Here is a 22,359-nt window from a genome sequence, read left to right as displayed (position 1 = left end):
CTATCCACACCTGTTTTTAAAAATGTCCCTCCCTCTATTTTGATATCAAGTTCCATAAAGCGTTTCTAGTGATTCAATTCCTTCCATTCTCCTACATGAATTTCCTCACTTTTATGTCACATTCTTTGTAATTTAAATAAGGTGTCTTACATTTGTAAGTATCTGTGACACAAAATACAAAGAACACCTTGTTATCATTTGCTATAATTTACAACACATGAGTACATAACACCCCCTCTCCCATCCCGTTTCCCCAAGTATTTTCATTTCTTATCAGACATGACGAATAAATGTTAATATTGTTACTTTCTTTCAATTTTAGTTTGGACCACGACACAAATTTAAAGTGTCCAATGCTCTTCTTACTTATACAGTTTCATATGCAGCAAAAAATTATTATACTGATTTTCTCCTATACATTCATACTGCATCTATTTGTGTTGCATCATACTGAATATTCATTGGTCCACCGTATACAAAAGCAGCTCATTCGTAAGATGTTAGACAGGGGACAAATTCATGATACAGGGTACATTTTTCTTCCTTCCCTTCCTTCAGGTGTTGGTAATTAGTTACTATTTGACCCTTCCACCTCTTTCTTGGTCTGCCTATAGATCTTTTCCACATATCTCAATAATTCATTACTGGTACTATTTTAGGCACTCTATTTTCATTCATTCTCGTGACAGACATTTTTTCCTAACTAAAAAGCAGGTATTATGTATTAAAGCATTATTCACTAATCATATTTTATTGAAAAAATGTGGAACATCACAGTATTTCTGACACAAACAATACTCACAACATTTTTACACCAACAATACCAGTGTACAAAAGATCACTTTTAGTAATAAATAACAATGGTACACACCCGTTACAAGCTGCACAGCAACTTTGAGGTAGCCTTTGACATCTCCTTTTTCATTCACAATAGCAACCTTATGAATCAAAGGCACTGGGTAGACAAGATTACTGAGATAAACAAATGCCCTGAAAAAATGTGACAAAGAGTAAGTACCTACATCAAATACTTTTACAAAAAAATACATGACAACATACAGAATTACATTACTTACATAACTAGAACTGCAATAGGTTGGTCTCGACTACTGATACATTGGCCATTTTGGAATTATAAGGATTGTGCAAAAATCCTGATTTTTATGAGCGTATTAGTAACTACTCACAGAAATGAAAAAATTAGGTTTGCGCCCAAAGGAAGCACATATATAAATGCAAAGTTACGAAAGGTCTGAGTAGCAATAGAATGTACATAAATGACAGGTGTCACACTACTTTTACTGAAAATTTTATGAAAATCTCATCCATTACATGCTTAACACAATGACAGTCATTGACATGTAACAGTGTTGCACAGGGTGGTACAGATAAAAGAAGTCCATGTAAGTATAAAGGAAATGCAGTGAAATTACAGAAATGAAGAGCTGAAATGGACTTACAATTTATTTACAAAGAAAAACACATTTTTAGAAGACGCTGAAATTGACCAGCTACAACATCAATACACAGCTGTGCATATCTATTGTATTGTATTGTATGTTAACCGGGGGCCTAGAAACGACGGAGAGGCTCCATCCCTGCTGCAGCTGCAGTGGTCCACAACCCCACGACGGACCCACACCGGACCAGTCTTTCAGGGTTATTGTGCAGTTCGGCCCCCGGTGGACTCCCCCCCCACCCAGGGAACATCTCACACCAGATGAGTGTAACCCCTATGTTTCCTTGGTAGTCCTTGGTAGAGTATAGTGGTGTATGTATATGTGGAGAACTTGTTTGCGCAGCAATAGCTGACAGAGTGTAGCTGAGTCAGAATAAGGGGAACCAGCCTGCATTCGCCGATGCAGATGGAAAACTGCCTAAAAACCATCCACAGACTGGCCAGCTCACTGGACCTCGACAGAAGTCCACTGGGCGGATTCGTGCCGGGGACCATGTGCTCCCTCCCAATCCGGAAAGCCATGGGTTAGGCCGCATGGCTAACCGGGCGGGCTGCGCATATCTAAGTATATCCACATACACTCAGCATAACGTTCCGATACTGATGGTGGTAGTTTCATGGCTGATGTAGTCTTTCAGTTGTATTATGAGTGGATTTGCCTCATAGATCTTGTCCTTCAAGTGTCCCCGCAGGAAAACATAATGTGTTCTTAGATCCGGCTAGGGCCATAAATATTTGCTGCCAGTTCATTCCTAGTGAAGACATCATGGACTCATTGCATGATATGTTAGATGTGCAGCATGTTACCCGTTACTGAAAAAGCAGTGTTGTCTTTCACCTTCAGTGAGCTGAGCACAAAATGCATCACAAATTTCCATATATGCAACCATGTTAAGGCTAATGCCAAAAAAATATTGGTCCAATGATGTGTGTTCCTTTTACACTGCACTAAATGCAAGCTTTTCATTGTGGAGTCATTGCTGACACACAATGTTAAGCATTCTTCATTGCCCAGTACCTCATGTTCTGTAAATTCACATGACCAGAAGGGTGAAACTCTGCTTCACCCTTCATGACGTAATGGAAAGGGTCTAACAAACCACCATATTCAAAAGCTATGTGCAGTAATCTACATGTTTCTGATTGTCAACCTCCTGTAATTTCTGCACAAGCATCACACAATATGGCTGCAAATTAAGACTTTTCAATATCTGCTGGCAACCCCTCCTGCTTATATGCACCTGCTGGGCCAATTAACATGTAGACCTCTTTGGGCTCTGAATAATTCTTCAGAAAATGTCTGCAATAACTACTGGTGTGAGAACTGAAGGAATTCTTTGTCAGCTTGCATTTTGCACTGATCTGTGGGTGCACCAATTTTTAATACAGACTCTGTATTGCTCCCTTTTCTGGTAGTCCTCTATCCAGATACTTGAGACGCTGAAAATTTCATGAGTTTCCTTAACCGAATGCGTTTTCACATATGCTTCCACAATTTCAACTCCTTCTTCTATTGAGAAAGTCATTTTACACACTGCAAAGAGAAATGTCTACCTTTACTGATGAAATAAACTGAAGTGCTGGTAGAAGAATGCTAACAATCAGTTACAGCAAAAAACTGTCCATTGTTGTAGCTGTTTCCTCTATTTTAGAAACAAAAACATTGCAATTGCATTCGAAGGGGAGACAGGCTACTTTTAACATTGTCACCCTGCATTTATCAATGACTGAGTTACACAAGACAAATTCTGGATTTATTAAGCAAGGGTGCAAATTACACCAAAAACAAAAAATAAATTTTTACTCAAATCATGTAAATAAAAATTGATCATAAAAATAGAATCAGACAAGTTTTTCTGCACAGTTTCCTCAAAGCGCTAAATATAACCTTGCATAACTGGAAAGAGTATTTCAACAAATAAGCAGAGGTTGTGTGGTAGAATCAACATGGAATGATGTAATTTATATCTTGATGTGCATTTTCAACTTCTCGCGGCGTAATGAATAATCCATTAAATTTCGGGCATGCAGCCGCGCAAATAAAATTTCTTCTACTGATATTTCGGCCGCGTATCGTCCGGCCATCTTCAGAGCGAGTCACAAGACTGATGACAAGGTGCCAAGCGCGGCCTTATATGCTCCACCGCGGCGGTACTGCGCATGCGGGTCACAGATGCTGCGCCGCCTGTGGCGAAAGCGTACGGACGTTCGATGTGCTTATCGATGTTTGATCGACGGCGATGACACGGTGACGACTTCTCTGCAATTTAATTAGTCCAAGAGCCGGATTCCATGCTTTGTCCAAATTGAAACCTTTATCTCTGTTTATTAAATTGTTGGCTAATCGAATTTCTATGGCTTCCTTGAATACAGAATCCCAAAAAGAAGAGGTGGATGTTAAAATCTTCACATCACTGTAATTCATCGAATGACCCGTATCAATACAATGTTCGGCCACAGCTGACTTGTCTGGTTGTAATAGGCGTGTGTATCTTCGGTGCTCCACACACCTTTCATGAACGGTGCGTGTTGTTTGACCTATGTATGACTGCTCACAATTTCCGCAAGGAATCTGGTACACACCCGCCTTACGAAGCAATAAATCGTCCTTTACAGAGCCGAGTAAAGCCGCAATCTTCGTGGGGGGCCGGAAGATCACCTTAACACTGTGTTTTTCTAGAATACGGCCTATCTTTGAAGAAAGAGCACCCACATAAGGCAGAAACGCCCTAGATCTGAAGAAATTACTATCTTCTTCCGCATCGTATACCTTCTTTTTAGGTTTTACATCGAATGCTCTACGAATTTGTTGCGGAGAATATCCATTCGATTTAAAAATACTCTTGAGGTGTGTTAGCTCTCCTTGTAAATTGTCTTCATCGGATACACAGTGCGCCCGATGCACTAAGGTCTTAAGGACACCCATGCTCTGAGAAGGGTGATGGCAGCTACTGGCATGAAGGTATAGATTTGTATGCGTTGGTTTCCGATGTACGGCATGTCCTAATGTGCCATCACTTTTACGGCGAACGACAACATCCAGAAAGGGGAGGCACCCGTCTTTTTCTATTTCCATGGTAAATTTAATGCTAGCATGGATAGAATTCAAATGCTGAAGAAATCGATGTAATTCATCCATACCATGGGGCCATACCACGAATGTGTCGTCCACGTACCTCCAGAAGACCGTGGGTTTAAAACATGCTGAGTCCAGTGCCTTGTCCTCGAAGTCTTCCATGAATAAATTAGCTACCAGAGGGGAGAGGGGGTTTCCCATGGCAACACCGTCAATTTGCTCATAAAATTCACCATCAAACTGAAAATAAGATGATAAAAGCACATGTTCAAATAAGGCCGTAATGTTCTTATCAAAATGTTGGTTGATAAGAGCTAAAGAGTCCTTTAAAGGTACCTTGGTGTATAATGATACTACGTCAAAACTAACAAGAACATCCATACTATTTAGCCTGACATTGCTAAGTCTCTGAATAAAATCCATAGAATTACGAATGTGGTGACTACATTTTCCTACCAATGGTTTTAATAAGGAAGCTAAATATTTGGCAGAAAAATATGTTGGTGAACCAATAGTGCTCGTTATAGGTCTCATAGACAAGTCCTCTAGACGCTCATCCTTACCCATCTTGTGAACTTTAGGAAGACCATAAAATCTCGGTGGTACTGCACCTCGTACTTTTAAACTTCTTATGACTTCCTTCGGTAGTGATGAAGCGTTCAGCAAGGCAGCAGTCCTTATTGTCACCTTGTTAGTAGGATCTTTGTTAATCTTCCGGTATGCACCAGAACTAAGTAGACCACATATCTTTTCCTTGTAGACTTCCTGAGGCAAAAGGACGGTAGCATTACCTTTATCAGCACGCAGGACGACTGTATCAGTATCCTCACACAGCTTTCGTATCGCACGTCTTTCTTCCTTGGAAACGTTGCTTCTTTGTGGACGATGCTTCGTGATTGCTTGACAGGTTTCTCGTCTGATTTCTTCCGCAGAATCCTCTGATAGTGGTCGGACCGCTTCTTCAATGGCACTGATGAAAGATGATATCGGCAAAGTCTTGGGAGTAGGGGCAAAATTTAGCCATCAGTGCCATTGAAGAAGCGGTCCGACCACTATCAGAGGATTCTGCGGAAGAAATCAGACGAGAAACCTGTCAAGCAATCACGAAGCATCGTCCACAAAGAAGCAACGTTTCCAAGGAAGAAAGACGTGCGATACGAAAGCTGTGTGAGGATACTGATACAGTCGTCCTGCGTGCTGATAAAGGTAATGCTACCGTCCTTTTGCCTCAGGAAGTCTACAAGGAAAAGATATGTGGTCTACTTAGTTCTGGTGCATACCGGAAGATTAACAAAGATCCTACTAACAAGGTGACAATAAGGACTGCTGCCTTGCTGAACGCTTCATCACTACCGAAGGAAGTCATAAGAAGTTTAAAAGTACGAGGTGCAGTACCACCGAGATTTTATGGTCTTCCTAAAGTTCACAAGATGGGTAAGGATGAGCGTCTAGAGGACTTGTCTATGAGACCTATAACGAGCACTATTGGTTCACCAACATATTTTTCTGCCAAATATTTAGCTTCCTTATTAAAACCATTGGTAGGAAAATGTAGTCACCACATTCGTAATTCTATGGATTTTATTCAGAGACTTAGCAATGTCAGGCTAAATAGTATGGATGTTCTTGTTAGTTTTGACGTAGTATCATTATACACCAAGGTACCTTTAAAGGACTCTTTAGCTCTTATCAACCAACATTTTGATAAGAACATTACGGCCTTATTTGAACATGTGCTTTTATCATCTTATTTTCAGTTTGATGGTGAATTTTATGAGCAAATTGACGGTGTTGCCATGGGAAACCCCCTCTCCCCTCTGGTAGCTAATTTATTCATGGAAGACTTCGAGGACAAGGCACTGGACTCAGCATGTTTTAAACCCACGGTCTTCTGGAGGTACGTGGACGACACATTCGTGGTATGGCCCCATGGTATGGATGAATTACATCGATTTCTTCAGCATTTGAATTCTATCCATGCTAGCATTAAATTTACCATGGAAATAGAAAAAGACGGGTGCCTCCCCTTTCTGGATGTTGTCGTTCGCCGTAAAAGTGATGGCACATTAGGACATGCCGTACATCGGAAACCAACGCATACAAATCTATACCTTCATGCCAGTAGCTGCCATCACCCTTCTCAGAGCATGGGTGTCCTTAAGACCTTAGTGCATCGGGCGCACTGTGTATCCGATGAAGACAATTTACAAGGAGAGCTAACACACCTCAAGAGTATTTTTAAATCGAATGGATATTCTCCGCAACAAATTCGTAGAGCATTCGATGTAAAACCTAAAAAGAAGGTATACGATGCGGAAGAAGATAGTAATTTCTTCAGATCTAGGGCGTTTCTGCCTTATGTGGGTGCTCTTTCTTCAAAGATAGGCCGTATTCTAGAAAAACACAGTGTTAAGGTGATCTTCCGGCCCCCCACGAAGATTGCGGCTTTACTCGGCTCTGTAAAGGACGATTTATTGCTTCGTAAGGCGGGTGTGTACCAGATTCCTTGCGGAAATTGTGAGCAGTCATACATAGGTCAAACAACACGCACCGTTCATGAAAGGTGTGTGGAGCACCGAAGATACACACGCCTATTACAACCAGACAAGTCAGCTGTGGCCGAACATTGTATTGATACGGGTCATTCGATGAATTACAGTGATGTGAAGATTTTAACATCCACCTCTTCTTTTTGGGATTCTGTATTCAAGGAAGCCATAGAAATTCGATTAGCCAACAATTTAATAAACAGAGATAAAGGTTTCAATTTGGACAAAGCATGGAATCCGGCTCTTGGACTAATTAAATTGCAGAGAAGTCGTCACCGTGTCATCGCCGTCGATCAAACATCAATAAGCACATCGAACGTCCGTACGCTTTCGCCACAGGCGGCGCAGCATCTGTGACCCGCATGCGCAGTACCGCCGCGGTGGAGCATATAAGGCCGCGCTTGGCACCTTGTCATCAGTCTTGTGACTCGCTCTGAAGATGGCCGGACGATACGCGGCCGAAATATCAGTAGAAGAAATTTTATTTGCGCGGCTGCATGCCCGAAATTTAATGGAGAATTTATATCTTGTTTACAGAAAACTACACAATAAATCTTCAAGAGAATTGCAGTGTGTTTACCCCCATCAGTCCAAAAAGTTTTGAGACAGAATTAATAAAGAACAGAGAAAAGTTAAAATGGTGGTTTTAATGTTTCCAGTGTTCTACACGGTCCCCTTCCCCATGCACACAAACACAAGCACAGAGTACAGAAAGAACACTGACCCAACCATATGAAACTGTCAGGGAAGTCCTCCTTTGGGATAGTGTTCAATGCACTCATCACACTGGGTCGAAAGTTGATTTGTTGTTTAAGTGTTGACCCTTCATGTGAATTTCTGTACTTTGTCATTTTGTGGTAGGTTCATATCGACAACATTACATCTCATCAGTCAGATGGAAATAATTGTCTGTGTTTTGTATTTCAATCAAATCACAGTAAGCTTTCACTGTCATTTTTGTCTGGGAGTCAAGATGTGTATGACAAGCTTTGTACACATTTTTCTTCTTCTTCAAAACATTCCTGAGAAAATCTTGTACACTTGAATTACAGATGCTGCTCCGTTGAAATTTGTGACACAACAACATTGACACACTACAGCTGCACACCCACTGCCTAACGCTGCCTGCTCACAACTCACTGATCAAATGCATATCTGCTGTTTACAGTTGTTAATTGATTCTGTCACCATAGTTACTGTGCTGATGCAGCCTGTACACCAGGGAAAAAATCAGTCTCGGAACTTGCTGGATCAGCAGTGTAGACTGAAGATGCATTACCTCATGCTATAGCATTAGGATGGTTCTAAGACTTTAGAAAAAGAGGATAAATTTCATATGTTAATTAAGGTGGGGCTGCTGTTTTGGCCAGAAGCAAACATTTGTGTCTGACATTCCCGAAGAAAGAGTGATAAGACAATTACAGTACATGATATATCCAAGCAACACAACAGACAATAGTTTTAGCTACAACAGACAATAGTTTTAGCTATCTAATTCCATTTGCAGAAGGTATGATTGTATACATGAGATCAAATTCTTATGAAATGTGGCATAACTAAATGTTCAACATTTTGTGTAAAGATGAGTAACTCACCCACCACATACACATATGTAACGTAATGAGCATAAATACATGAAAATATTCAATATCATTTGAGCACACAATTAGCGATCAGACATTGGACTTAGTCAAACTGAGTGATTCAAGATGGCACAATAAAATAAATCTAGCTATGGGAAAGGCAGAAGCTAGAGAGATTAATTTGAAGAAAGTTTAATTCACCTACTGCGGAGATTTCTTGCGAAAACCTGACAAAATAATTCCTAATCAATCATTAACTTGAACTCTTAACAAGTCATTGTTATTTATTAGACACAGACTGCAGCATCATGGTGCTTAAAACAGATTAAGTCACTAAAAACAGCGAACAAACAGGTTCTTGAACAAAACAATAAAATTACTTGAGATGTTTGTAACAATAAGACAACACATAGCAATATTATAATCATATCACTGAGACAAAGAAAAGAAGGGAAAAAGTAAAAGTGAACAAAATCTGAGTAGTACATACGATGCACACCACAATCATTTCTGTCTTCTACGCAATTGGTAACAGTTTTAGCTAAAGAACTGGATCAGTTCTTATGCTGCATCTGTGAAGAAAATTAATGAGGGTTCACAGAAGTTTTGTGCGTAATAACACAACATGCTCTAGTAGAAGTAAGTACACGAATCACTGTTTTCTGATCCTAAATGTAACTTTCATTTTTGTTATGCCCAAGCTAGCATTTTATAAGCTTTATCAGCCTCATACTGCTCACTGTAAATGACCGTTTTTCTGAAAGATAATACCCATCATAGTACGGTCTGTCAATATTGTCATCCTCCTCCCCCTCCAACCATCTCAGCTCTGTTAGAAACAAGTCACAACTCCATTAATTATGATCGACTATCTTTACCTACTCAGTCACTGTGGATGTGAAGAGGAGGAAAAATCGATCTCATTTTTTACTGACTTAAACTTTTAATACACAATTTCATTGTTTAACTAATGTACTTCTTTTATTTAATAACAAAAGAAACTTACTGAACATGTGCTTACCTGCCAACCATTCGGAACCATGGAAATCTGTCATAAAAGGGATCACCACCTGTCAAGGATTCAATATTGTAATCAGGGGATGTTGGTGACAGCTCTGCTTCATTGTGATACATCTCCCTCATAAGTTCAAGACGCTGTCTGTAGACATAAAAAATGAATTAGTTTGCATCTCATACAGATGGATTTTGTGCTATGCACACCAACTTTCAAATTACCCATACCTAAGCTATTTACAAAACAGTTAGGTTTTGTTCATGGTATTATTTCAAAGAAATTTGGATTTTTAACTATATCTGCTGAATTCATAGTGAATATTCATGAAACATTCTAACGTTTTAGATTAAAGAAACCGACATCTTGTCTGAGAATTAAAGCTTTTAATCAGAACAGAGTATGTTGTATGATAACTGTATGTTGCAAGTTAAAACTGTGTGCCAGACTGTGATTCACAATAATTCTCAACAACTAATCTGAGGCTGTGGGCAATCTAAAGTTCCTGTTACATGTTTTCACATGAAAGTGTTGGTCTCATAACACCATGGGAGAACGTCTGAAGAGTTTGGGTGGAAAGAAAGGAGCTCATGACACACTGAAGATTTTAGCTTGGCCATGAGGCCTGTTTGAATCACATAATTTGTAGTGCACTGTCCATGAAAGGCAACAATCTGAGTTAAAATCTTGGTGTGAGCCATAGTTTTTAACTTGTTACATACATTTATTTCATCTATTCCAAAAGATTTTTTTTTTTATTTTCAAATTATCTAGCTTCTGGGTTATGGCACAGAAAGGCTAGAAAATAGGACAATAAAAAGCAACCTGAGTGGTGAAAATGTAAGGGTTTGTGAAACACAGCCAAAATGAAAGCATTTCAAGTATAACTTTTATTACATTTTCCATTTTATAACGAGATATGTTAGTGACCTATAAACGGTTATGTCTTCTTAAATAAACTGGTAAATTTCATTTATCATGGATAAATGTTGTAAATTCAGAATATGACAGTCAAGTATGCTAGTTAGAACTGTGAGACAAGAGGAGCACCATCCAGCAGTAGCTGCAACAATCAACTGCAACATGACTGCCAAATTAATAACAGGAAACCTTTAGTTTCCCGAACTTTCTACATATTAGACTTTTCACCTTTCTTAATCTACATTCTGAAATGACCCCTACTTCTCTTAGCTGCATTTTCTCCTGGTCCTGCTACATTTTAATTCCACAGTCAAACTTGAAGACCTTCTAAACTGAAGGACTTTACAAGGCCACAGAAAATGTTCACATAATTTTTTTCTTTTTAATTCTAGTATTGAAAGTATTAAAAATGGCCTTCTTTTTAGAGGAATATGCTAGAAGTCAAACAATTAAGTGGTTAACACATTACTGTCAGAACAGTGAGCCTATAAGGTATACTACTTTCTCTATAATAATTGAGAGGAATGTAAGGAATTATACAGACACGTTCTTCTCCTCTCTTATGAATGGGTAGAATTATTACAGTTATTTTATTTTAATAATACTTCAGACTGCCTTTCTATTTGGTATTTATATTGTATGCATATTGTCTTCCATTTGGTATTTGTATTTTGCAGTACATTAGTTATTTATGAGAGCATTCTGAAAAGTGAGGCCTCTGAATTTTTTATGTGAAAACTATTAGCTTTTTAGATGAAACAAACTTTAATAATATTCTACACCTTTGTTCTTCATGTCTACATATTTTATTTCTCAACATAGTCAGCCTGGCAATGAACACATTTCCCCACTTCTGCTTGTACTGCTTCATCATTATCAAAGCCAAGTCCTAGAAAGTGTTCTTTAAGTATTGGAAACAGATGAATGAACAATGACAGTGACCCCACGGTGTTAGACCATTGCAGATGTCGCAGCACTTGTGTGGTCTGGTATTGTCTTGCTGAAGGGAAGGGTATTCTTCAAATTGAGGCTTTCAGTTTTCTGATGGATTACAGCACACTCTTTCTCTTGTACCATCATAGTTACATTTATACCACCATGTTACATGTTACAATTTTGAGCCCTCTAGAGGCAGATGGTTGTAACTTGCATCAGTTAAGCATGGAAGTCAACCAATATGCATCACATGTAATACCTCAACCGATATCGAAAACAGCATAAAAAATTTGGAGGCATTACTTTCCAGCACACTGTAATATTTATTTATCAGGACCATGTGAGTGAAATGCTACTTGGTCATGGAATAAGTTAGTACGAAATTTACCAAGTAGAAAATATACAAAGAAAGAATTGGACTATAAATAAAACATGACAAATAGGGAGTATATGAATAAATAACACATTACAGAGAAAAATTGTGAACTATTGTGAGGAATTCACATGCAGAATGGGAGTGTACCACACGGAAAACTTTCAATTTGAATTTTAATACTTGCGGTTCACCAATTAACTTTTTCAGTTTTGCTGCAAGCCTATTGAAAATAAAACCTGCTGTGTAGTGTGCACTTTTCTGTACAATGCTTAAAGAAGTGTTAAAAATGGCTCTGAGCACTATGGGACTTAACATCTGTGGTCATCAGTCCCCTAGAACTTAGAACTACTTAAACCTAACTAACCTAAGGACATCACACACATCCATGCCCGAGGCAGGATTCGAACCTGCGACCGTAGCAGTCGCGCGGTTCCGGACTGAGCGCCTAGAACCGTGAGACCATCGCGGCCGGCAAAAGAAGTGTTAGCCAAGTGTATAATGCTGTTTCATCCAGTGTTCACAAAACAAATGTTGCAGTTGCTTCCAAATGAATCAGTACTGTCAATGACAAATCCCATGATGGAATATATGTACAGAAGGAGTACAGTTGGAATTCTAAGATACCTGAACAGCAATCTACACGAAGTTCACAAACTGACAGCGGGCTAAGAATATTCTCAATGAGTGCACAGAGTTGTTCCATAATATAACACCATGTCATAAATAGAGCATTTTCAATTGCTGTGTAGTGGCGCTACCATTATATTGGCATATCTGTGAGAATATATGGAGGAGTATTGAAGCAGCCACTTCTAACCGCTGGGTGTATGGTGTTACGATTTCGATTATAGCGACCGAGCTGTTGAATTATTGCAAGATGAGCCAAGCTTGCTTCATGAAACTTGCCAGTGTAGTGGTAATGTGCAGCTCTTGCAGTATAAGCAAAGAAATTCCTCCACCAGTGTGTTTCTGGGAAAATGACTAGAAGTAGTGCATTTGCATAACACATGCACTGCTATCTTGTATAAATAGCTGTCATTTTTGTAGCAGTTTCATTTGCAACCCAGCAGATCTACCAGGATGTGGGGGCTATGCCAGGTGAGAGGACCACTTGGAGCCTCCAGCAGTAGTCACAAGTCTCTGGCACAGTACCAGCTTTCAGCACTACATTCGGCCTCCAAACTTAGTGCCACAGTGCAGTGGACCTCCAGGCTCACTCCATCAGCAGCCAGACCCCCGTCCAGGGGGCAGCAGGTCACATTCCCAGTGCAACAGCCATCTTCTGCCACTGTGGTAGACACGCCTCCATGCTACATAGAAATGGCCGCCATGATGGAGTCATCCACCATAGAGATGGCTACAACACCAAGATTGTCAACCATCTTTGTGCACTGCTCATGCCAGGTGTCTGCAGCACAGCTCACACAGTGGGGCTCCATGCCAGGTGTTGAGCACAGGTGTCAGCAAAAGCTGGATGCATGCATGAAGTGGGGGCACAGTCACTAGTCCATACCGATGCAGCACTAATGTACGAGCAAACAATGAAGTATTAATTTTCATAGTCAAACAATGGAAAATCCAAGATGGATTCATAATTTTGACAGTCACATCTTTCTGAGCCTCCAACGGCCCACTAGCCCTCCTTAATCTTCTGCTGCCTACTATCCTAACATCATAGGTACCCCTCCAATGATGGTGTTCACTGTATTTGGCAGCAGAAGTGATGGCACTATCTTCAGCAGGTAGCAGATGGTTCATCATCCATGCAGCATGACATCCTGACCATGACCTGCTGTGTCAATCAACACAGTGTAGATTGTGAGAGAACTGTTAACTGTTTTTGCTGTGTATGACAGGCATGGGATCTACGAAGGATTGTTACCAAGGCTTGAGGCTTACTTTATTTAGGTGAGAGGAACCGGCTGATCTGTTGGAATGTTGGGGTAGCTACTAGGAGCATGGAGCCTGTTAGATATTCTCGGAGTAATCTGCTTGGGCACTGTGCGCTGAGTCAGTAACTGTAACTTGTTTTATTTGCCATCATTACAAGCATATTGGGAGGCAACTTAGGAAATCTAGACAGTCGATAAAGTGGGATAAAATGTAATTTGTTGCTTATTTTTTCAGTTTTTGAGTTGTTGCATATTTATATTGTGTATTGTGTGTGAATGAGGGGTAAAGGTGTTGCAATGGAAGAGTCAGAAATGTGGGGTGTTTTGGAGACACAGGCAGTGCATTTGTTGGGGCAAATTGCAGTTAAGGATGAACAAACAGAATTGCACCAGACACCAGATCATGAGGTAGATCCAATTGCCACTAGTTTAATTATTCCCTTTCTTTGAAGGTAATCTGAGGGTATGGGATGATTTGTGGAGGACCCCACAATATTGGTGGGTATGGATGGTTGGTCAGTTAGTCAGTTATGGTTGGCAGTTATGGTGGTAAATGTAAGTCTAGTGAGAGTGACAAAAACCTTTGTGATTTGAGCAAAAACATTGAGGAATGAGCAGATATTCAAGCAGTTGAAGTGGGGGCTCCTGCAGAGGTACAAGAAGCAGGACATGCAAGGTTTTTTCGCAAACAATTGGGCATTGTTATGAAAAGGCATGGGGAAGCCATAGAGGATTTTTCTGACCCAATAAGGAAGGTGAATATACATACATATGAGTTGGGGGAGAATGATGAGGCAAATAATATTTTGTGCAGGAAGCCACGCAAAGGGCACTTCTGAGGGGCTTACCACTGACACCACATATATGTGCTCTCTTCAGTCCATATGCACACCAGTCTTGAACTCTTGTGGGAATCGGCAAAATGCTGCGAGTAACAAGGATAGTGGGCAAGGGGCATTACATTATTTGTGTGTGGATAAGTTGAGAATTTGGGTCTGATGGGAGGCGTGCTTGGGTAGTCCGTGCAGTTGCAATGACCACTGTGTCCAGATGGCATAGTTGTCAAAGTATCTGCGTGGTAAGCCGAAGATCCACGTTCAAATCCTGGTCTGGCACAACTTTTCAACTTTCTTCATTGATTTGAATCAATGCCCACTCATAGGCCATATCTGTAATTCATTTACACCTTAATTCATAATGGCTGCTGGATCAAAATGGTGTCTCTTCTTTCAGATGTGTCTGAAAGAACTGTCAGCACATATAAATACTACAGGAAGTTTGTAAGGAGGTTCCCCAATATAATGCGACCACTCACACAGCTGTTGAAAAAAGATGCAAAATTTTTGGGGCAAAGAAGTGTCAGAGTGTGTTTGAAGAGTTGAAAAAAGTTTTAATGTCAGGTCCAGTATTGATTTTTCCAGATTTTCAGATGGAGTTTATACTATCTTGTGATGCATGCTTTTGCTGTGTGTCCCAAATCAAGAGGTCAATGGTAAGGAACATCATGTGGCTTTCAGCACTGAGATAACTTAATAGAGCACAGGAAAGCTATTCAGCCACCAAGAAAGAGATGTTTAGCCTCATATATGGAGTCACATATTTTTGATGTTACCATTACAAGAAAAATTTAAAGTAGTGACCAACCATGCCACTCTGAAATGGTAATTAGAGTAGAAAGACCTGTCCATCAGACTACCAAGATTGACGTTGTTAAGAATCAGTGGGTTTGGCTATGAAGTGATGCACAAGCCAGAAAAAACCATGGAAATGTAGGTGCTGCGAACAGAAAGGTAACAATGGTACAGGTACTTTATCAAGGCACTGCTGAAAGGCAAGCAGCCCAAAATGCTGATAGGGACTGAAAACTGCACAAAATGCAGCTGCAGTTCAGCATGTGTGATGGTCTGTTGTCGTAGGTAATTAGGTTAGGGTCATGTGTAGTATCACCGGCTAAGCTGAAAGAGAAAGTCCTGAGAAGGGCACATGATCATGTGTTTGGACAGTGCTGAACAACAAACCAAAGACTGGCTGACAGATATTGATGGAAGGGAAGGAAGGGAGATGTGGATCAGTGCATGAGGAATTGTGTGCAGTGTATGTAGCATGCGTACTTCGGTCATCAGTGAATACCATTACAGAGACTGCCAGAAGCATCAAAGCTCTTTGAAATGATTGATGTGGATGTGTTAGGAGTGTTTAACCAGATACCAGCAGGAAACTGTTTTGTGTTGACAATAATAGATCACTTTTCTCAGTACGTGGAGATGAATGCTATGCCAAATTACCAAGTAGTTACCATCACACAAGCAGCTTACCACATTACAAAGTAGGGCACTGGGTAATTTTGTTTGGTCCTTACATGCTGAAGGGTAAGACTAAGAAATTCGTAAAGAGGTACTGAAGACTTCATGACATGGTTGAGACTATGTCACCAGTCAACATTAGGCTGCAGTTGCTCACATGGCCAAGAATAGTACATGTTGGATGCCTGTGATCATTCTGTGGTGCTCTGGATGCAGTATGAAGAGTAGTAAGACAGAACCCGAGAAAGATGCAAAAAGGGATAGACATAAGAAGGTGGATGGACCTGCATGAAAGGCACCATATGCACTAAGGTCAAGGAAGTGATAGAGGTATTTTTACAGTGTTACTGATGAATATTTAAGGTATTATGTGTGAGGTGTCAGGTATAAAATACTAAGAGTTGAGGAATGAATTTTTGTGTTAGACAAGGGGTTCTTCTGATTTTCTTTGTATGTGGGTGCTCATGAGTGGCAGCAGCCTTCTGAGGGGCAGGGAGGATCGTGGTAGCCCCTGTCCTCGGGTTGCTATACAAGAGGGGTGAGGGTGGGGAGGTTGCTAGTCATGCCAGTGCTGAATGTCTTTGCCCAGAAAGGAGTGAGGCTGCTACGGAAATAGCACCTGGAGGAAGGAGTTCTTACTGCCAACATGGTAGTTATCAGCCACCATATCAAGTTTAGTTTTTAATGCATGGAAATGGGCTTCAACAGGTAGGCATAAGGAAGTTCATACAAGTGAGGACACGAGGTGTGTTGTTGAGACTGGATATAGCGCGCTGTTGACATTGAGGTCATTAGAGGCAGAGCACAAGCTCAGATTGTGTCAAGGATGGGGAAGGAAATTGGCCATGCCCTTTCAAAGGAACCATCCCGGCATTTGCCTGGATCAATTTAGGGAAATCATGGAAAACCTAAATCTGGATGGCCGGACATGGGTTCGAACTGTTGTCCTCCCGAATGCGAATTCAGTGGATCTCTCATGAGGGGGACAGACATGTGGTGATGACGGAGGAGGAACTGCAACATTGTTGGAGGGAGAAAGTGTCCAGCTCAATTGATTCAAACTGGCACAAATGCATACACTGTGCAGCTATTCATGGGCAGAAAGGAAGGACAGTGTTGTTCAAGGGACAGTGTGGAACCTAAACCTTATTTTCAGCAAGTGGGGTGACAATGGATTTATTCTGTATGTGATAATTTGGTACTGGTGGTGAGTTATTACGAGTGTGGAAGGCTCATAGAAGCAAGCTGGATGGATCTGAGGGGAAGTGGGTTGTTGATTAATGGGACAGCATGTGACACAACACGGCCAACCTTCAATCTACCAGCCATGGTTTTGAGAGTTAGCCAGCTGAAAGTAATGCAGTCACAGTTTTCTAAGAGGTTCTCCCATAGCAGAATATAACCATCCTGAACAACACATTGAAACTGGACCTGATCCATCCCCTGAAACAATTAATAGTTGTCCAGAAGGGTGGATTTCAGGCAAACAGTTGATGCAGTATGTTGAGCAATTTAGGGGACAATGATGAGTACCACGATCTTAAGCATTGCAGTACCTAATGCCACAGTGGATCCAACCCTGCTGTGCAAGCCTACATTTGTCCAAGGCAGGGAGCCATCCATCAACCTGATGCATCAGTAGTACAGGTTCTGGTCGAGTGGATCCTCACAGCACAAAAGTGAGTGAATGTGGAATAATGAAGAGTCACTATTGATGGCAAATGTTTTTCCTAGAGTTTAAGAGGTAGGAGGACACAGAATGAGTTAGGTATGTTTGCAAAGAGAATTGTGAAGGGCACAGGACTGGCAGGATGTAGAAGTATAAAGGCACAATGTGACGTGCATTCCAAAGGAACAAATGGTCTTTTCAGTGGGGTAGGAATAAGCAACTGAGAAGTGTAAGAGGAAATCTAGCAAATACGGTTTGTAAGGTCAAATGCTGTCTTTGAACCTGTGGGTTGGTTTACTAGATACTCACAATACAAACTTGTGCTGTATATGTGATATGCTGTTGTAGGTCAGTCTTAAGTGAGGCCCAACAGCCCAGGTCTTTCTGTGGAGAGGGGTAGTGTAATGCTGCAACCATTGTATGGGCAAATCTGTGAGAATATTGCAGCAGCTGCTCGTAGCCAGTGAGCACACACTGTTGTCATTTCAGCTATAGTAACCTAGCTGCTGAATTATTGTGTAATGGGCCAGGGTTGCTTGGTGAAACCTGCCATATCAGTAGTAATGGAGAGTTCTTGCAATACAGGCAACAGGATTTCTCCAGCAGCAGGATTCAGTACAGTATTTCTGAGAATGTGGCAAGAAGTGGCACAATGGTGTTACAGATGTTCTGTTGTCTTGTACAAACAGCTGTTATTTATGCAGCAGTTTCATTATCTACAACCTAGCAGTTTTACCAGGGATGGGGGCTACGATAGTTGAGGGGATGACATTGAGCCACCAGCAGCAGTCATGAGTTTGAGTCTCTGTAGCAGTACCGGATTCCAGCACTAAGCCAGGTCTCTGGACTCAGTGCCACAGCACAGTGGGCTTTCTGGGCACACTCCAGCAGCACCAGGTCTCCTGCGGGGCAGTGAGTACCATCCCATGCATGGTGGATGTCTTCTGAAACTGCGGTGGGCGGGCCTTCCACTACGCACCAACAGCCGCCGGGATGTAGTCATCCACCACAGAAATAGCTACCGAATCAAGGTTGGCTACTGTCTTCATGCGCCACTGACACCAGGTGTTTGTGGCATGACTCACACAATGGGGTCATGTGCCACTTGCTGAGAACGGGCATCACCAAAGCTGGATGTGCACATGTTGCAGCCAGCTGACTGGACAGTAGATGACATCTCACGGGCCACCTGACCATCTTTCCGTGGAATGGTTACTACCCCACGCAAGCAAAATAGTGACATCCACATCTTTCTGGCCCTCCACCAGCCTGCTATTCCACCTCAACCCTCCACTGTCTGCCATCCTGTCATTGTAGCAACCCTTCCACCGACTGGGCTGGCTATAATGGTATAATTGATTTCGGAAACTCCATGTTAAATGGTGTTTTCTTTTGCTGGTACAATGTGCTTTAGTTGTAGATACTACAATTTTTCTTCTCTTTTCATCAGACACTTTCTTTCATGAAGGAAAACTAGAATAACATTTAAACTATCATCTACAGCAGGCTGTTCCAACCGAGCTCCAGGGAGCTGGAGCGCTCCGAAGCGCTCACTGCGGCAGCTCGGAGCCCGTGTGGAGGGGGAAAGCGAACTCACTGCCCCCTGGCCGCATGCAGCCGCAACTGACGCAATAATCCGTGTTCGATGACAGCTATGACTAGGGGCAGGAGCCCTGTACCTCTATTGGAGAATGGTACCTTTCTATTCATTCAGAGGGATGGTTGTCCACAGTGTCTTGTATGTCATAAAGTATTTAATTCTGGAAAGAGCTACAAGATACAACGACATTATACACGTCTTCATGCAGCGCACAGGTAGAAGGCGTTGCACGCAGAGAACTGTTAGCCAGGCTTAAGAACGACATACCAGGAGACATAAGTTTAAAAACGGTTTCGTAATACGGAGGGTATTGAAACATGCAACATAGTTCGTGTTCTGTAATGCATTTATAATTTTCAGGTGAATGAGAATGGAGAAAACACTACTGAATTTACAATTCGAGCAAGCTACAGGGTCGCTCACATCATTGGGAAGAGTGGCAAGCCGTTTTCGGTGGGACCACTCGTAAAATTGTGCATGGCAGCAGTTGCAGACTGTTTGCTTCCAAGGGAGGTGCAGGCAATTGAAGGGGTTTGCCTGTCGAAGCAAACAATGTCTCGTCAAATCCTGGACATGGCAGAGAGACACAGCTGAGGAAAAAGGTGGAGAGCTTTGTTGCATTTTCACTAGTGCCTGACGAAAGCACCGACATATCGAACTTTGCTCAGCTTGCAATGTTTGTGCGTGGTGTTGACATGGAGCTGCAAGTAACTGAAGAACTCTTGGATGTGGTACCATTCGATTACACCGCAACAGGACATGACATTTTTTAAGCTGTTTGTGAATCAGTGGACAATATGAATTTGCAGTGGGATACGCTCCATTCTGTAGCGACAGACGGTGCACCACAAATGATTGGGCGTTACCAGGGTTTTGCTTCTCGTTTGAAAAATAAACTCGGGGGCGAATTCGGGAAAGACATTTTGACTCTTCATTGTTTTATTCACCAACAGGCACTGTGTGCTGAAACAGTAGAGCTAGGTGGTGTAATGAAAGATATCGTGAAGTGTGTGAATTTTTTGCGGCGTCACGGTATGAATCATCGCCAATTCAAAGGATTCCTGAAAGATATGGAAGCGGAGTATGGGGATATACCTTACGAGAGTACAGTTCGTTGGCTGAGTCTGGGAAAAGTTCTTGATGTTTTCTTTGCCATTCATGAGGAAATATCCCTTTTTCTCGAAATGAAAGGGGAAGAAATGTGTTGTCTGAAAGATATAAAATGGATATCGGACCTGGCATTCCTAGCTGACATAACTATGCATCTGAATAATATAAATCTGTCATTGTAGGGCAAAGGGCAGCTAATCGCTGACATGCATGACCAGATCAAGCGTTCATGGAAAAGTTACATTTATTTGAGAGGCAGATGAGTAACGGACATTTAACATTCTTCAATCGTCTTGCTTCTTTAAAACCACCTGAGGGTACTACTTTTGGCGATTACCAAGCAAAGTTAAAGCAGCTCATTGCGTCGTTTCATCATGATTCCGAGACCTCACTAGTTTGGAAATGGAACTTCAGGTGTTCAGCGCTCCTTTTTCAGTTACCCCTGATGACTTGTCATCGTCACTTCAATTTGAGATTATTGATTTGCCAAATTCAACTTTGTTGAAAGAGAGGTACTGCAATACGATGGTATCATTCATTACAGCAAAAAACATTTCCCAAGCTTCACAACAATGCCGCTCAGATCATGTGCGTGTTTGGATCTACGTGTTGTTGTGAGCAGCTGTTCTCAGCAATGAAAAGAGTAAAAAGTAAGGAACGATCATTTTTTCGGGATGCAATAATGAAGGCCATCCTCCGCATTAATGCTGGAACACTTTGACGACTGATATTTCCAATCTTGTAATGAAAAGAAAATTTCAAGCGACAGAGGCCCAATAAATTTAGTATGCAATTTCTTGTACAATAGTTGTTTCTTATTTATTTTCTAAACATCATATTTCCTGGTGTAGCATGTCACCACATCTTAGCAGCTAAGAGTATGAGGTTGTCGATCTTGTAAGACCCAGCTGGGACATCAAAACGCTTGCCTTGCCGCCTGCCTCAGCCAGCCGTGCCACATGCCGGCGTGCCTGCCCATTTGAATGGTCACAGCGAGCAACATGGCTCCCTGGAGCAGGGAGCGCTCCGCGGCTCACAACGGAGCCGACGAGCTGGAACAGCCTGATCTACAGTATCTCTGAATTAACTTTTTTCCCTTGCTCTTCTTGTAAAATGTCAACTAACTTTTGTTTATAATTTTAAACCTTTACTTCAGATTAAAATGTATCAGAACCTGAACTTCCACCTTGCCTCCATATGAAATTCCCAACCATCTGATCAGTCTTCACAAGTCTATATCTGCAAGCACTTCCCTCCTGATTCTCTCACCTGTACAGAGGCACTAATGCATATATTATAAGATTAGATCTGGTTCATTTCAGAACACACTCCTCTGGACAGTGAATTCGGATTTATTCAACTCATAAGATACATATGCTAATCATTTAATTGCAGTATAGGAATACACCAAAATATGGTTGATGCAATTTCACTGATACAAAGCTATAGTTAAAAATGGAAAATCCAGGATGGAATGTAACAATATTATGAAAAGGATAGTTGCTGTTCAACATACAGTGGCTGATGCTGAGTCACAGATAGACACCACTAAAAGACTGTCAGGAAGTGAGCTTTTGGCCCACAAGGCCTTCATTGCAAATAGATAAAACACACACACACACACACACACACACACACACACACACACACACAGTCTCTGACTGTAGGGACCAGACTGCGAGCGGAAGTGCATGGTGGGAGAAGCAACCAGGTGGTGTGGATAAGGAGGAGGCCAGGTCAGGGAGGGGAAGGGATAGCAGGGTATGTGGAGGATGGTAAAGCACTGCTTGTGGGAGCCTACAGGGATGAGGTGAAGACAGGGTAAGGCAGTTAGGTGCATTCAGGAGGTTAGACTGAGGGTGTGAGGGAGGAA

At 41.5% G+C, this 22,359-nt stretch overlaps 1 protein-coding gene across 1 annotated transcript in view; it reads right to left on the bottom strand.

Moving 5' to 3' along the window:
- Nucleotides 1-22,359, bottom strand: part of LOC124777969 (kinesin-like protein unc-104) — a 348,239-nt gene that overhangs the window by 85,295 nt on the left and 240,585 nt on the right. The window contains exons 20-21 of the mRNA XM_047253531.1: nt 9,689-9,826; nt 872-990 (exon numbers count right to left, since the gene is read on the bottom strand). Of these exons, the coding sequence (XP_047109487.1) occupies nt 872-990; nt 9,689-9,826 (257 nt within the window). The remainder of the gene's footprint in view (nt 1-871; nt 991-9,688; nt 9,827-22,359) is intronic.

Source organism: Schistocerca piceifrons, chromosome 2, assembly GCF_021461385.2.
Source record: "Schistocerca piceifrons isolate TAMUIC-IGC-003096 chromosome 2, iqSchPice1.1, whole genome shotgun sequence".
Taxonomy (NCBI): Eukaryota; Metazoa; Arthropoda; class Insecta; order Orthoptera; family Acrididae; genus Schistocerca; species Schistocerca piceifrons.
Note: the sequence above shows the minus strand (reverse complement) of the source record. Positions and strands in the feature narration are given on the sequence as shown.